Source organism: Leguminivora glycinivorella, chromosome 16, assembly GCF_023078275.1.
Source record: "Leguminivora glycinivorella isolate SPB_JAAS2020 chromosome 16, LegGlyc_1.1, whole genome shotgun sequence".
Lineage (NCBI taxonomy): Eukaryota > Metazoa > Arthropoda > Insecta > Lepidoptera > Tortricidae > Leguminivora > Leguminivora glycinivorella.
In genome coordinates this window covers 7,878,146-7,894,725 of record NC_062986.1, presented here as the reverse complement: position 1 = coordinate 7,894,725, position 16,580 = coordinate 7,878,146, and the positions used below count along the sequence as shown (strand labels likewise).

Genomic DNA, 16,580 nt, shown 5'->3' with positions numbered 1-16,580 from the left:
CTACATTCAAGCTGTTCTTTAATTTCACGTAATATTATTCATTAATACATATTAGTCATAATTGCATTTAAAATTGCAAATATAATCGTAAAATGTTGTGGGATTGTTATATAATTTGACAGTATGGTTATGGTTATGGTTATGGTTATGGGCTCCGGTTTCCGCACTTAGCCTCAAAGATAGAGGCCATTGTGCGTGCTGTATTTGCCAGCTAGGGGTCTAGCCAGCCTAACTCCGCCCAGAAGCGCAGGATCCTCCTGGTGTCTCCACAGGCTTCTCGGAGTGACCTCGTCGTTTTGAGGATTTGAGCCCGTTGTGTGTTCACTCCCTCGCACTCCAGGATGACGTGGGCGACCGTTTCTTCGGCCGACAGGCATCCTCGGCATAGAGGGCTGTCGGTCTTACCTATAACATGTAAATGTTTGTTAAGTGGGCAGTGTCCAGTAATGTTGCCTACGATTATTCGTAGCGATGCTCTATTCAGAGTTAGTAGGCGCTTTGTTAAGCGCGCATCCGGGTGTGGCACTACTTCCCGGGAATGTCTACAGGTACTGGTGTTTGCCCATTGCTCAGCGTGTTGTGTTCTGGTTTTTTGACGCATCCATGACCTGAGTTGACCAAACGGTAAGGAAGCATCGGGATTGGCCCAGTCGCTTTCTGGTCCGAACCTTTTCTGGCCAGCTCGTCTGCTGCGTCGTTCCCTAGAGAGCCGCTGTGCCCCTTTATCCATTGTAGCGTGACTAGGTTGTTTGACCCTATCACCTCCAATGCTCGGTGGCACTCTAGTATGAGCCCGGACTGAATGGTCTTGCTATCTAGGGCTCGCAGTACTGCAGCGCTATCAGACACGATGCGTATCTCTTGGTTTGTGATACGCCGCTTAGCTACTGCGTTGGCAGCCTGTATAATGGCGAAGCATTCACATTGGTAGATGGAGCTATACTCGCCTAAGGCTGTTGAGATATGCGTGTTTATTTCGGGAGAATACACGCCCGCACCCGACCCTGTCTTGGTTTTAGAACCGTCGGTGTATATGCGTAGTTCGTGTATTCTCGACCAATCGTTTTCCTCCTCAACAAGTTGTATGTTGTATTTTCTGTTGAAGATGTATACTTTGGGTACCCTGTCGTTAGGAGCCATCATTAGTGGTTGGTATTCAATGGCGTTCCTAAGGATCATGGTGTGAGCCCCGTTCGATGCACCCCAGAGGTTGAGTGATTTAAGCCTCACCGCCGCGGAGGCCGCCTCTTGCTGTATGAATAGGTCCAAGGGCGGTAGTCCTAAAAGGACCTCCAGGGCCTCTGAGGGTGTAGTTCGCATGCAGCCCGTGGTAGCAATGCTTGCTAACCTTTGGAAACGCTGCAGTTTATTCCTCGCTGTGGTGAGTTTGGTTCTAGGCCACCAAACCACAGCGCCGTATGCAATAATAGGCCGTATCACTGCAGTATATAACCACATGGTAATTCTTGGGTGAAGGCCCCAGGTCTTACCCAGAAGTCTCTTGCACTGCCAGAATGTGATGCGGGCTTTATCTAGTTTATTCTCAAGATGTTTATTCCATAGCAGTTTGTCATCCAGTGTGATACCTAAATACTTTACCTCTCTGGTAAGTGCTAGTGTCACTCCCTGGAGCTTAGGTAACTGAAGGTTCCTTATACTACGCTTTTTCGTGAACAGTACTAATTCAGTTTTGGATGGATTTACGGATAGTCCCTGCTCCGAGCACCATTGTTCGACGATTTTGAGCGCGCCCTGCATTAGGTCGCATAGGACTGGCTCGAACTTCCCTCTAATGAGGATAGCTACATCGTCTGCATAGCCCACGGTATAATAGCCGGCCTCGTTGAGCGCTCTAATGAGGCTGTCTACCACGAGGTTCCACAAGAGTGGCGAGATTACCCCTCCTTGCGGGCAGCCTCTGGATACAATGGCTCTTGTGTTGCTATTCACGTTTACCTGCACTGCTCTGTTCCTTAGCATGCTGTCAATCCATGAGGATATGGTCTGGTCAGCGCCATGGTTTAGCAGTGCTTGGCTTATGCTGTTGAATTGCGTCTTGTCGAAAGCCCCTTCTACGTCGATGAAGGCTACAAGTGCTGATGATTTAGTTGATAGAGCATCTTCTATTGGTGATATCACACTATGTAGTGCAGATTCCGTTGATTTGCCTGAGGAATAGGCGTGTTGTTGGTGGTGAAGAGGACTACGCAACAGTGCCCCGTCTCTGAGATCGCGATCGCAGAGCCTTTCCATTGTTTTTAGTAGGAAGGATGTCAGGCTTATCGGCCTATATGCCTTTGGTTGCGTATAGTCGTTCTTACCTGGTTTGGGTATGAATACCACTTTTACTTCTCTCCATTTCACAGGGATGTAACCGTGAATTAGGCAGGCTCTGTAGATTACTATTAGGTGCGGCGCGATGATGTCCTTACCCCACTGGAGGAGTCCCGGAAAAATGCCGTCTAGCCCAGCTGCCTTGTATGGAGAGAAACTGTTTATTGCCCATAGTACCTTTTCCAGTGTTACGGTTCTAGTGGCAGTGTCCACGGCGGCTGCAGTTGGTTGTACTAACCTTTGCCTGTCCGCCCCTCCCCATGAAGTCTCCTCCGTGACGGAGCAATCGGGGAAGTGTGTGTCGAGTAACAGCTTGCAGGTCTCACTGTCGGTAGTCGTGTAGCTGTTATCAGTTTTCCTCAGGGAGCCTATATTTCTGGCGGGGTCGCTGGAGAGGATGTTTTTTACCCTGGCAGCCTGAGAGTTGGTCTCGATGTTGGTGCAGAAGGCCCTCCAGCAATCGCGTTTCCGTTCTCGGATGCGGTTTTTGTACAGCGCTTGGGTCGCCTTGTATGCTTCCCAGTCTGTCGCCCTCCTAGTATTCTTTGCTCTATTGAACAGTTTGCGAAGTTTGCCTCGCAGTTTCTCGAGTTCAGGTCCCCACCAGCCTTTCCGGCTGCCGGCCTTAGTCGAGGGTGTTGTTAGTGGACAAGTGCTAGTAAACGTTTCCGTTAGTATCTCTGTTAGTTTATTTACGTGTGCCTCTATGTCAGCAGGTTCCGCGTAGCTTCCTGGGAGTACTGCGAGTTCCGGATTGCTAGACAATAACCTGTTGAACTTGACGCGGTCCGTACGTCTCGGGTTGCGCCAGGGTTCTGGTTTTGGAGTCTCAACGCTTAGTTTGTATCTTACCCATCTATGGTCGGAGCATGACAGGTCCTTTGACACATGCCAATCAGAAATCATTTGCGATGCTCTTTCCGTAGCGAGTGTGATGTCGATAATAGTTTGGAATCTGGAGGTCACGAACGTGGGTTCCGACCCCTGTTCATGAGCTTAAGGTTGGTGGAAAATAGAAACTCTACTAGGTCCTCACCTCGTCTGTTGGAAGATTCGCTGCCCCACAGCCTGTGGTGCGCGTTCGCATCCGCCGAGACGATCAGCTCAAGCTTCTTGTTTTCGCAGTGTCGGATGAGGTTTGCCAGCTCGACCGTCGGTATGTCCGCGTCGCCCGGCAGGTAGGCAGACGCTATGATGATCTCTGGGCTGCTGGCGCAGTTACTCTGGAGCCTGACCGTAGTCAGGTCTCTGGAACAGAACTCATTCATTAAAACTGCGTTGATTTGTTTGGGGAGATATATGCAAGTGCGTGGATTGATTACGGTTGTGTCCAGAAGTAGCTTACCTCCGATGTTGTTTAGACCGCAGATTCTGCCCTTCCTTATCCACGGCTCCTGGATAAGGGCGACGGTCTCGTTGTTGACCTCCAGCATTCTTCGCAAGGTAGCCGTTGCGGCTTGTTTATGCTGGAGGTTGGTTTGTATGAAGTTAGTTAGGGGTGGAGGAGCCATCTTTGATGCTCATCTCCTCGTCCGATTCCAGCGGGGCGTCGTGGTCCATCAGCTGCGCGACATCCCTCTCAAGGTCGCTGTCATCAGCGTCCTCGCGCGGGGTTGTCAGCGGGCAGGCTGACGCCCCTCCCGCCCTCTCGCTTGCGCTGGAGGTTGGTTGGGGGACCGCAGGTTCGCCTGTCGAGCTCTGTCTCTCAACGGAGCTCGGTTCGCTAACCTCCGACACCGACGCGCCAGCTTCTGTATTAGGAGTGGTGCATTCTCTCTGCTTCGCAGCGGAGAGGGCACCGCTCACTACAGTAGCCGTCGCAGTCTCAGCAGGTGGCGGCGCATCAAGCAGCTTGCCATTGCTGTTAAAGAATCGGATGTAGGCGTTGCCCAGTTTATAGGCAAGCCTACGCTCCCTAGCTATTATTCCCGGAATCTGGTCTGCCGGGATGCCGAGAACCAAGAAGGCTCCAGACGTAGTCCCTTCATGGCGCTCGACATTGTAAAGCGACCAGCTGCTGACCTGATACCAAGGGTTCTGTCTACGTAGGAGGATCTGGATCGTCCTAACGTCTTCCGAACAGCTTGGTAGCAGTACAGCGGACTTCACCCGTCGGGGAATGTCAATCTGGCGCTTTACGACCAGTTTTGTGTCGGGAATTGGTGACACGCAGGTGGCTATGGTGTCCTTGAGCCACTCTACGTCCCTTTTGCTCTCGCACTGTAGTTTTAGCACCCCTTCACTGTGGAAAGGCTTTCCACGGAAGGAGGGCCAGTGCGGAGCGTGTGGGCTGGAGCTCGGAGTGCCCACCAGATCTACGATGCTGGTCTCCAGAGTCAGCTTTAATTCCTCCACTTGTTCCGGTGTGAGGTCCTTGAAGGGTTCCGTCATCACTGCGACATACAGGTCGTTTAAGACTACAGTGTCAGCGTAGGAGACGGCCTTCCTTACCACACCCGAACCAGTGGAGGTTTTGGTTCGCTTCGGACAGCTCGTTTTTGGCGATAGTGTGTCGTCAGGGCGAGGACGTTTGGGTACTGGGCCCGTGCCAGTCTGCTTCTCTGGCGCCGCTTTTCCCTTCTTCCCTCTGCCCCCACGTTTGCGCCTCGCTTTCTCGGTCGCGTTGGATTTCTCCTTCGCGCCCGGTGCAGGACGTGCTCCTTTGTCAGCGCGCTGCGGTGCACCACCCTGGCTTCCGCCGGGGCGTTGCGGTTGCTTCGCGCTGACATCAGCAGCAGGGGCCTTTGTCGGCTGTCCTGCGACGGCTGGTTGCCGTCCGTCCCTATCCGAGGCTTGCTTGTTTGCGCGTAGGGCCGCGCGTTTTTGTTTTTGCGCATATCTGATGGTGTGCGCTTACGTTTCGAGACCTGCCACTCTTGCTCACCAGCCACATTAGTGGCGGGAGCGTTGGTCGTTGTGGCCTTGGGTTCAGGCGCTTCCGAGGAAGCTGCGACCGTTCCCTTGTTCGCGCAGGGCGCTTCCGTGGAAGCTGCGACCTGCTGCTGGTTTTTGGGGTTGGATCTGTGTTTGTCCATTTTTATATTTGTTTATATTTCACCTCCCGTGCTTCCCACCCTCCATGGAGCCCGCAACGTTGGGGATGTAACTTATAGTACACCAGGAATACCCGGAAGGTATAGATGTGTTGAGTTGGGTCTCATGCGCGACATCAGGTGCTGCAGACGAGTGGCTGAAGGAAACGATCCCATTTCCTCCAGTGGTTCCACCCGCCCTTGCTCCTTCAGCATGGCCGAGCCCCAGCGTCCTCCCAGAGGACGCCCCCCCCACATCTGGCCAGCGGACCGTACCACCTCGACCGTACGGGACGCGTGTCCACTGCCCTGCAGTGGCTAGCTGCAGGGTAACCGTTTTGTCTGAAATTCGGACCGAAAAGGGCGTATCGTCCTAAGGAGATAACTAACCCCGACCCCCTGTAGGTCTCAGCCCCCAGGACTCCTGCATCCCGACGTACGGCGTTCAACTGCGCAGGACATACGCAGGCAGGTGTGTATAGTCCGCTTATGCCACCTACTCCATAAGCGGAGCCGGGAGCCCGTGCAACGAAACTAGCAATCCAATCGAAATCAGATTACTAGCAACGTCGCAGGGACTCCATAGTTTGTCATACCCCGCTTGGGCTTTTAGGTCCTTGCGGGTTATGACCTCGCCTCCATACTCGGCTACTGGTGGTCCGGGGTAGATGTGATTGTGCGACGCCCGACTGACCACCAGCATTACCAGGGTGTACGACCCGACCCACAGGTGAGACGGGTTCGTCCATGACCCGCGGCGGCAGTGCCATGGACGACGGGGACGTGGTATGGTAGACTTGTAGGAGTAGATGTTGTCAGCTCAGCATCGCACACCTGAACTAACGTACCTACCCCCACCTAACACCCCAGTTTGACAGTAATGACACATCAGAGTGAATTGGTGGTTTACTTTTACGTTAGTGACTGTCATGATTACTCACGTAAAGTATTGAGTTTTCACTAGAGACTGTCAAATAGTTCTGGTTCTATTGACTTCATACAATCAGAAAGAGAGCGCCTTAGCTGTAAAGTTAGGAACGTATTAAAAACTCGGAGTAAACACGTTAATAACTTATGGTACCGATGAAAATTTTAGTACGTGAGCGTTTCCGCTTGGAGCGCTGTTCAGTTTTTCCATACATTTTCCGTAACTCTCACTGAAAACGTAACGTATTTTTTCACTTAAAAAAGTCATGGTAAGGCTACAGGTCTTAGATTCACTTTACACGTTATGAGAATCAACAATGCGATGCGTTTTCACTATTCGGTCGTTTAGGAAGACTACGCTACATATCGTGCTCGCGCGAAATGCTTTCGGCGTATCACGGGAACACAGACATATTTAGTAACTAGACGCGTCCACGCATTTGTATTATATATTTTTTTTTTGTGATACATTTCAATCAAGAACGGTACCGTTTGTATGTTCTTAAAAAGTTTTCGTAGACTAACTACAGAATATTTAATTCAATAATATAGTAATAGGTAAAAGGCCTAAAAACAACTGTTTTAATTAGAATATATTGCAACCCTTTACAAGAATATAATAATTATTTTTTGATCATAATATGTGAATGTTTTTAGTAAAACGTCCCACTTTGTCGGTTACCATTAACGCGAGATTTGCAACAACAACAACAAATCCACTTTATTGCACAACCTCAGAAATGTACATAGGAACACATTACAATAAATTATTAATTAATTATTAGATTTACTTGCATCTTTATATGAATAAACTGACAAAGCGGCTTTATAGCAATCGACAAAGTGGGACGTTTTCCCGTGCACACTCACATATTGATGATCGAGCTTAAACGTTTAACTAAACTACGTATTTTTGCTTTCAGTAACCAAACTTGACTTATGTTCGTAAACAAAATTGTGGATAGATTTTTTATTTATTCATTAGAATAAAAGTAACGACGTGTAGACAGAAAACGATTTTCGATCATAATAATATTTGTCCTCTTTAGGAGGCTTTTAAATAATGTTGTAGTATGAAGACTCATAATAGTCATAATGAAGTGAGAAGACAAAATGCGTGTTTGTGAGGTCTACATATATAAGTCTGTGATGGGAACTCCGCTCCACCAGTATCCCAACAGCAGCCGATTGACAACTGACATGCCCCCATTCGACACGATGAGACCGACGTTCACACGGCATCTCACAACACAACCAACCATATCTAAACCTTATACTATTACTAATAATGTTCATACATAGTCTATTAGCATACGGTAGTCTATTACATAGATGACAGCTATGACAGAAGTCAATTAAATATTTGGTATTCGAATAGATAGTTAGCATACAAAATGGGTGGTATACAGAGCTCGGAGGTTGAACGATCTCTTTCTATTATTGGAAGACAAATATGTTTTTTGTGGATATCACCGGTGCCTAGTATGTTAAGACGATATGGGAGCGAAAATGCTAAAATGGAAAGGAGTCCCCCTTTCAATTTGGGAATTTCAGTTAAATATACTAGTGTTATTAACTAGATTTATCAAAAAAATGACCATTAAGAACAACTCAGTTAAAAGATCATCGCCAACAAACTGTTTTACAGTTTGGCGAAACTTTAATGATATGCTTGTGTACAATTGTACATTGTCTTTTTTTGTTAAAAAAAAAAGATTTTGCGAAAAAATCTTTAAAATCGAGGTTCCGCTCTCGGCTGTTTCCTCCTTCAGAACTTATTTAAACGGAACGTGAGAATCTGAATAACAATGAAACAATCTGTGTCGGACCGTTTAGATTTTTTGGCTAATTGTTACCGATCTTGAGTATCACACCTTTTTTGAGCCATTTTGAAAAAGGCCGTTTTTAGAAATTTTTGATTGGCTCTAGCGTCTTTTAAAATAAAAATAGCAAAAAAATCAAAACGGTCCGACTCAGATAGAAATAATAATAATCTGTGTTGAAAAAATCATTGCTCTATCTTCAAAAATCAGGGAGGAAATAGTCGAGAGCGTTTGTATGGAGAATTGATCGTATCGTCTTAAGGGTCAACCTTATGGGAAAAGTCAGTAATTATTTTTTTGGGTATAATCGATGTGACGCATACGTCCAATCAGAGAATAATAATTGCTGTGATTTAGGGACGTACTATTAATACTTACAATTATTATTTCAAGACCTTTATTTTCAATGCTTTATCCATGTGTGAGTTCTGTTCTACTATAATTTGGCATATATTTTATTATCATTAGACTACATTACAAGCCACTAGCCTAATACGTCTCTCTCGTAAGTGAAAAACATATATATATTTGCATCTCTTTTGCTTGAACATGAAAGAGCGATAGCACTTATAGACCCAAAAGTAATTGTTTTGTTTTTGAATTTAGAAAACAAGAAAAGTTCAAAATAGTTGGTAATATTTCCGAATATGTATGAAAATGTCTACGCGGGAACTTGGTAGGATAGAGAAACAGATACCTAACGAATTTTTTGTTGCACTTGTAAATATCTAAGATAAGTACATATTTCTATCCGTTTGGCGGTGTTTAGTCTGCCGAGCGTGACATTGCAATACGCGACACAATACAATAAAAATATCAATCGCATACCAACACAGACATATTTCACTGATCAATGACTGTCATTAGAAATTATTTGTCTTGATATGTATGTGTAACTGTAGAGGTATACTAATAATGCTAAGTCACCTAACAACGGCGAACTGAAGATTTGCGATACCGACGACTAACTTATAAAGTAAGTAGGTGAAATGAGTGTGCCAAATTATAATAATACATAATTGCAAACAATTTTAAAATGACAAGTCTCAAAGCTTAGTTAATAATCTAGTCATTCTAATTACTTCTCTAATAGTGATTGATTCTAATTACTTTACTCGCATGCGGCTGCTTACATGTAATCAATGTCTATTTGTGTGATTGATTGATTGAATAGTTAAAATAAATTATACCACTCTTTTGTGCGAGGCGTAAGGTTCAAAAAGCTAAGTCTTATTTGTCGTGACATGCACGCCTACCAGAATGAAAGCTCATTCTAATAATAATAATGTCGGCAGTAACAAAAATCACTATTAATTTAAGTGGGAGGTATAGTAAACTACACAAGAACATGTATAATGTTTTCAAAATCGATTTGCGTAAATGAGTTTAGAGTCTGGCTAAGGAAGAGTAATAGATGAAGATAAATTTAGTTCATATTCGACTAAGACGTATTCAGTATATTTATTAGGCGTCAAATTGCAATTTGTGATTAGTACACACAGAATGTTCCACTGCTGGGCAATTAAAAAAAAACGCCTGATCGTATTAATATTATAGCGTTGATTATCACTATCTATAGTACTATAATAAAATTGTTATACTCTTCAACATTCTTGAAGATTATTGAAAAGTGTTCCAAATTAAATAGACCTCACATTACACCGAAAGAACGTTGACACCAAACGGCATCATTACTAAAAATTCTACTTGTGACAAAATTAAATAATTTCGTCGGTATTTTAACGACATATTTTGCTGGAATTTTAAAACTTTTATGACCGTCTCACAGCCCAAACTTATATTATAACATCGATAAACTTTACAACCCATTACAGTTTACTGCAATTTTAAGGGATACCAATATAGAGTTACTGCATGTTTAATTACGCCGCAGTGCAGTTGACAAAAACATCTTCTTATGAAATACATTAAATGCGCGTAAAAACATGGATGTCATTCCGATTCACCTAACTACTGAAGCCACTACCAATTTGATGATAGCAGTCAGACAGAAGAACGGAACAACAACGCATCGCACGTCTAGTTTCAAAGAAAGGTCCGTTGGTCCCTTGCCCCCGTGGGTTGTGTAAGTCGACTGTGGGATAGGGGTTCCATGGTGATGTAGGCGATAGTCTGGCAACCTATCGCTTGCTCACAATTCCGTTTTCATTCAACCCCTTAATTTCTAAGTGGCACTGAAGTTTGAGCAGTTTTATGTGCAGCGAGCCGATTTTTGCGTCTCACGCGTTCGAATTCAGAAAATTGTCACTGAAAATAATAGGCAAGTCACCGTTTTCAACCGGTATTTTAGTGACAGTGAGACTCAAAAATCGGCCCCCAAGCGTGAGTTAATTTATGATAAAGTACCTACAATAATTTTAAAGATACCACACAACTGCATAATAAACACATTGCACACATCTAAACATGTGTATGTAACCTAAGTAATCTATGGAATAAATCTTACCTCCTACAATCTTGACCAGAAGCCAGTTTTATGAGGCGAGGCGCTTCTAACTAGTACTTATACTTCAAGCGAAAGTGTCTTCTTAGTATAATGAAAACAAGCTATTACTTGAGTAATTTTACATCCATACCATCGGTAGATTTTTGAAATCTACTGCTTTTCATTTTAGGTACATTTACCTACTCACGCCTGTATTCCTAAAATAAATAAGCAAAAAATATGAAACTGTTCAAGTTTCACTGCCACTGAGGTGTTGAAAGAAAGCGAAATTATGATATCGTAGGATTCTGCCCATCGCCCTCACCACAATCAACCTGTATCCCAAAGTCCATTTCTACGACACCCACGGATGGGAGTGGTAAAAAGCTTAGACCGTTTTTCACGTGTGGACACAGTGTGCATTACATTGTTATGAAATTTTCGTTTCCGAATACGAGGCCGGACAGTCCGGACATTCGATACCAATCGGCATCAAGACGCGAAAAATGATTAGCCGTTAGGTCGTTACCCGTAATTACTGGTCTGCTTATTAACACGTACGAAGGTGCGAATAGGCACTAAATCGAACTCAACAACGTTGTTTTTTAACGAAGTTTTTAATTTGGAATTTTAGTGCATTGAAATCACCTAATCAGTCAAGGATATTTAAGTAAACACTAGTAATTAATATTTTTTGTTATTATCCGATAACTAGACATAAGACTGCTTGGCAAGGCAATGCCCTCTCAGGGCGCCATGCCGCTCTATTTTTAACCCCCGACGCAAAAACGACGGGGTGAAGTTTGACGTGTCTGTCTGTCTGTGTGTTTGTCTGTCCGTCTGTGTGTGTGTGTGTCTGTCTGTGGCATCGTAGCTCCCGAACGGATGAACCTATTTAGCTGATAAAGCTGAGTTAGTCGGGAGTGTTCTTATTTATGTAATGTAACAACTGTACATGTCCGGTTCGCAACAAAGATATTTTATTCTATTTTATCGCCCTAGTAATGTACTTAAGGAGTTAGTCTTGGTTTGAACGAAGACATCCTATCCCATCTCAAGTATGATCGATGAACATATGTCATTATACTGATTATCATAATATTATTAGCAGCTACCGTAATCCTAATCTCGCTAACTCGCTGCTCATCAAGGCTGTATTAAACCAACGCCGCAATAATAAGTTGTTGGGCTAATGGATGGAGGATATATTAGCTTATGTATGCTATTAATTTGTTCAATCATTTGCCCACCCCGACGGTGGGGTGACGAAGTAATCGCGTTATGATTGAATGTACTTTATAATGCACTTACATTTTACAAGACAGGTTGTATATAAACCTAAAGTTTAATCGAAATAATGTATTACTGTAAATTAAGTCAATAAGATTTACTTAAATAATTAACTGGTCTGGTATGGATCGCGCGGTCATACCCGAAAAACGAACGTTCGAAGAGTATACCGAAACCTCGAGTTTAATCGAAATAATTTATTGCTGTAAATTAATTCAATAAGATTTACTTAAAGCATTAACTGGTCTGGTATGGATCGGTCATACCCTTCGAAGAGGAGCCAACAGCGCCAGTATCGCGTTTGAGTGGCGGCCTCAAGGAGGAAAGCGAGCCCGCAAACTCCCCGTACACACCTGGAGGCGGAGCGTAGAGTACGAGCTGCGGGAATTTGGACTGAGCTGGAACGAGGCCAAGGGCGGTGGCTCAAGATAGAAAAGGCGTGGAAGAATCATGTAGAGGCCCTATGCACCTATGAGGTGCCCTAGGACGATCAACAACAATTACCTGGTCCTATGATAAGACCCTAAGTGCGTTTTCACATTATCCGATCCTATATCGAATGTCGGACCTTTATACCACACATTTCATCTGCCATCTTTGGTTTTTGCCTTTGAAATCCTTCCGACTTCCGATATCGGATCGGATAATGTGAAAACTCACTAAGTCCTCATCAACACAAGAGACTTGGCACCAGGTACTCCAGGTAGACCGACGAGTCTAGAGCGGTATCGCGCCAAATTTGACCGACGCTAAGCTTACACAGGTTTTCCTCCATTCTTGGTATTCGCGCCAAAGATATTTGGAATCAAAATAATAATAATGGTTATTAGTTATACTACATATTCATATGTGAGATTCACATGACTATTGTCATACATTATTTAAGTTAGGCATTTTTCATCAACGATTGCCATTTTAATTTGCCCCTTTTACGCTGTCTTGTGACATTTTATCTCGTCCGAATTTCATACATTCATTAAGTTTGGCATTTAATAATAATATCTGTTTCATTGTTGTTCATTGTTTTTTTAACATATTATACCTACATAATATGATTGTCATAGTTTTAGCCTATATAGACAGGTCATGAACTCAAGCCAGGAATGTATTATTTAAATAGTTCTCCGCTTATATTTGTGTTCTCATATAATTAGTGTTGTACAAAACTAGTCGGGCTTAGCTAATGGTTTCTAGACTGTTTTAATACAGTTAGAGTAGGAAACATTTGCAAATATTGGGTCAAACACTTGGCACGGGCTCCCGCGTTGAACTCACAAACGTGAGCTCATGTTTCGTTCTCTTTAGACCTCAATGTCTACAAACTTTCGTTCTAGCTCTAGTATTAGATAACTATTTACCTACTTCAATTGATTTACTAAGTATAATTATCTGGCTTCTTATGTTCGGTGTGACCTGTCAAAGTTTGATCATCGTACACATGTAGTAGTGCGAAAAGGGTTTCCTTCGGAGACGTTCGTATTTGTCATGCTAGTTCAGTCAATGTCAGTACATCTTGTACTGAGACTGACTGAAATAGCATGACACGTTCGTACGTTTCCGTAACAATACGAAGGCAACTCTTTTCGTACCTACTACATCTGTACTACCTGTGACTGATAATATTTGGAACGACCGATGTTCTTAATTCAAATTCTAGATAATAAACACGCCACGTAGATAGACACGTTACGTCAGACAATGAAATGAAGGACAAGGATAAAAATATTATTTGTTTACAACATGAACATATTTACATAATTATAATAAGAAACTAAGACTAAACTTAAAAGCTAGCTAATGTCTAAAATAGGCCCTTGAGGCATTGTACCAAGGATACTGGCGACATTTCCTCGCTGTATCGCAATGCTGATACGTTGTGCGAGGAAGTCGCCAGCTTCGCGATTTCTGTGAACAACTTGTTCGCGCTGGGGCCCCATGGACAAGGTAACAACATTCGACATTCGTTGTGTAGAAATATTAACTTTAAATCTAGTTTTAGATCTTAGCTTTAGATATATTGCAATACCCTCACAGGGTGTGTTGAAACTATTCACATGTATACTTATTAAGACCTTTGTAACACACATTGCAAAATAAATGAAATGAAATGAAATGAAATGAAACAAAAGAAAATGTATGAAAATATTATGCTGCAATAATATTTACACAAAAAATAAAATGATTGAAAGTCATAATGTCACGCACCATTAGGAAATTCAACAAAATTTTGATTGTTTGTGTATAAACAAACGAATTGACAGAGCTTTAAAGGCACGAGCCGTTGAAGCCAAATTAGGTACCTGGACAGTTTGCTTTTATAATTTCTCATTCCGATAAAACAAGCTTCTGTCTCGTACGAGTACCTGAGCTTCGAAGGTATTTATCAAACAGAGGATTTAAATAAAGCCTATTGTATTTTACAATTTGATACGGGTTAGATCTTGTTTTGATACGACCGTGACCGTAAAGAACAATTTGTCGGTAGCTAAATTGTGCTACAAGTAAATATGTAGCGACTAGCGATTACTTAGTCCCTTAAGTATATAATCGCTAGTCGCTACAGAGCGTAAGCAATCGTCATTTTGCTAGGCCGGCTACTTCTTTATCATTATCATGCACATTTACTTATAGGTAGATTCTAGATCATGGCGGTAGACCTTAATGCAAGATACCTAAAGCGTTTCTAACAGACTTATTTATTTGTGCACGTTAAGTGCTTGACTCAATGTTGTATCAAAAATATAAAACAGAATTGGCTTGATCTTTGTATTTGCTCTCTGACACGCGCCATTACGTATGAACGGGATGGTCAAGCAACTTTTAATAGATTGTCATCACAGAGCACTTGTATTTCCTCTATTTTCATTGATTGAATTTGTGGTTGACCCCTTAGATACCTAGGTATAGTTTAGACATTTCTGTATAAATGAAGATTTTTTTAAAATAGTTGGTTTTTGTATTTGAATGTAAAAGCAATTAGTTAAGGTACAGCGGGGCAAATCTCGACTGGGGGGCAAATGTAATTGGTCCATTTTATCCATTTTTCGCACTGTACATTACCTACTTATTGTACAAACGGCACGCCACTCCATTGTTCTATCAAAGTAATTTATTTTTAATAAAACCTTTAAAAGGGCGATTTTTGTAACGGTAACGATTCGTAACGTTGGTCAATTTGAAATCATTTATCATAGAATTTAGAAGCACTGCTCTCTGAAAATCACGGAAGATATTAGGGTTAAGACTAAATACGTATAAATATTAGGCATGAAAATTATACCTACATATAAAGACCCATTTACAACGCGTGCGAATTTGCACGTGATTTTAGTTGCATTGTGGACTGTAACGCCGTGGCTTGCGTGGGCGACAGTCGCGCGATGGTCGCGCGACGGCGATGTGACGCATACGAAATCAAACCTTATCGATATGGAAGTATGAGACGCGACGGCGATGGTCGCGCGACGGTCGCGCGACCGTCGCCCACGCAAGACACGGCGTAATATTGAGTTGCATACAATTCAACACACGAATCAAATACCTTAATGCAACGTAAGTTGCAAACCAGTTCTTGCACCATTTAAATGAGCCCTTATAGTATACACACATACATCATGGGTTGAATCAGTACTATTTACTCAATGGTACCGGAAAGCGCTCATATCCCAGTTCCACGTAATCCACCTAATTGCAAGAACTAGAGCCCTACCCGCTCATTAATCTTCATAAGTCGAACTAGAAACAAATACTAGGCATTAACTAGAAGAACCGGTGTCACTTGCGCCCTAGGCCTTTCCCAGAAATACTGTAATTTTCTTAAATACATGACAAATACGTGTATATGGGAGGATTTGGGTCAACCTTAACACCGTGGGCACACCTCGGACACTGGCGATCAAATATATGAAAAAGGCGCCTTCCTAATAGCACACATTCTAAGCTCGTGTACGTGAACGCGTACCATGCTTGTATGAGTGAGATATGACAGGTCGACTGTTCGCGTTTTTGACAGGCGGTAACTGTGGTAACCGAGAGGGCGTGGGCGGCACTTTCAGCGGGGAGCGGGAGTGGCCATACTGTACGATAGTACTCTTTATTATACTGTGCCGTGGGAGCGGAACTAGACTTACTTGTGTAAACTGTCATTTAAAGTCGGTGAAGACACGTACGCTGATCGTATTTGGTACCTATAAACCTATATGAAATGAACCCCAGCGACAATTGGGATGTAAACGCATAAAAATAATAAATGGGTTGACAATGTTTAGGTACACTGTACCGCGAATGCGTGAAAACCAATTATCGAAATTTGTTGGTCCTACACCACAGAACTTGATTTAGATAGAAGAAACAAATTCATATATTTGTATAGGGGCCGAGCGTGTCAAATTTTGTACTGAAGTTGATTCTTGCCTGTAATTTTAAATATGTCTCAGGCTCTTGATTGTTCATAATTTTTGTGTTGTTGCAATTGAATATCACGTAACGAGGCATTTTTTATGTTTTGGTTGACTTCAACTTACAAAAATTGACGCCCGAAAGCTGCAAGCTGCGAGTAAAGACGGACAACTCAGTGGATTTCACTGAGTTCATTTAACACGCTAAGTAGATACGTTTGCTTGATCTATGGTATATATGACATCTGTGTCCTACACATTAGGTACACAAATCTTCAAGCGACGCTTATCAAGTTCTCACTTAGTAAGCACTTTTGACTGTAATGGAGAC

General features: G+C 43.1%; 1 protein-coding gene across 1 annotated transcript; it reads right to left on the bottom strand.

Moving 5' to 3' along the window:
• Nucleotides 1-3,440: 3,440 nt before the first annotated feature.
• LOC125234909 lies at nt 3,441-6,136 on the bottom strand. Its single transcript, XM_048141327.1, has 4 exons — nt 5,963-6,136; nt 5,393-5,688; nt 3,680-5,173; nt 3,441-3,582 (listed from the first exon to the last, which is right to left on the bottom strand). Exons 1-3 carry the CDS (start codon nt 6,134-6,136, stop codon nt 3,823-3,825), a joined length of 1,821 nt encoding a protein of 606 aa, XP_047997284.1. The 3' UTR covers nt 3,441-3,582; nt 3,680-3,822.
• Nucleotides 6,137-16,580: the final 10,444 nt, after the last annotated feature.

Excerpts from the sequence above, each read along its gene's own strand:
- LOC125234909 (XM_048141327.1), bottom strand. The coding sequence starts at position 6,136 with ATGGCACTGCCGCCGCGGGTCATGGACGAACCCGTCTCACCTGTGGGT. Across the intron at positions 5,689-5,962 it reads GACCTAAAAGCCCAAGCGGG|CTAGCCACTGCAGGGCAGTG; the intron begins GTATGACAAACT and ends GTTACCCTGCAG. Across the intron at positions 5,174-5,392 it reads GAGGGTGGGAAGCACGGGAG|ATATGCGCAAAAACAAAAAC; the intron begins GTGAAATATAAA and ends GCACACCATCAG.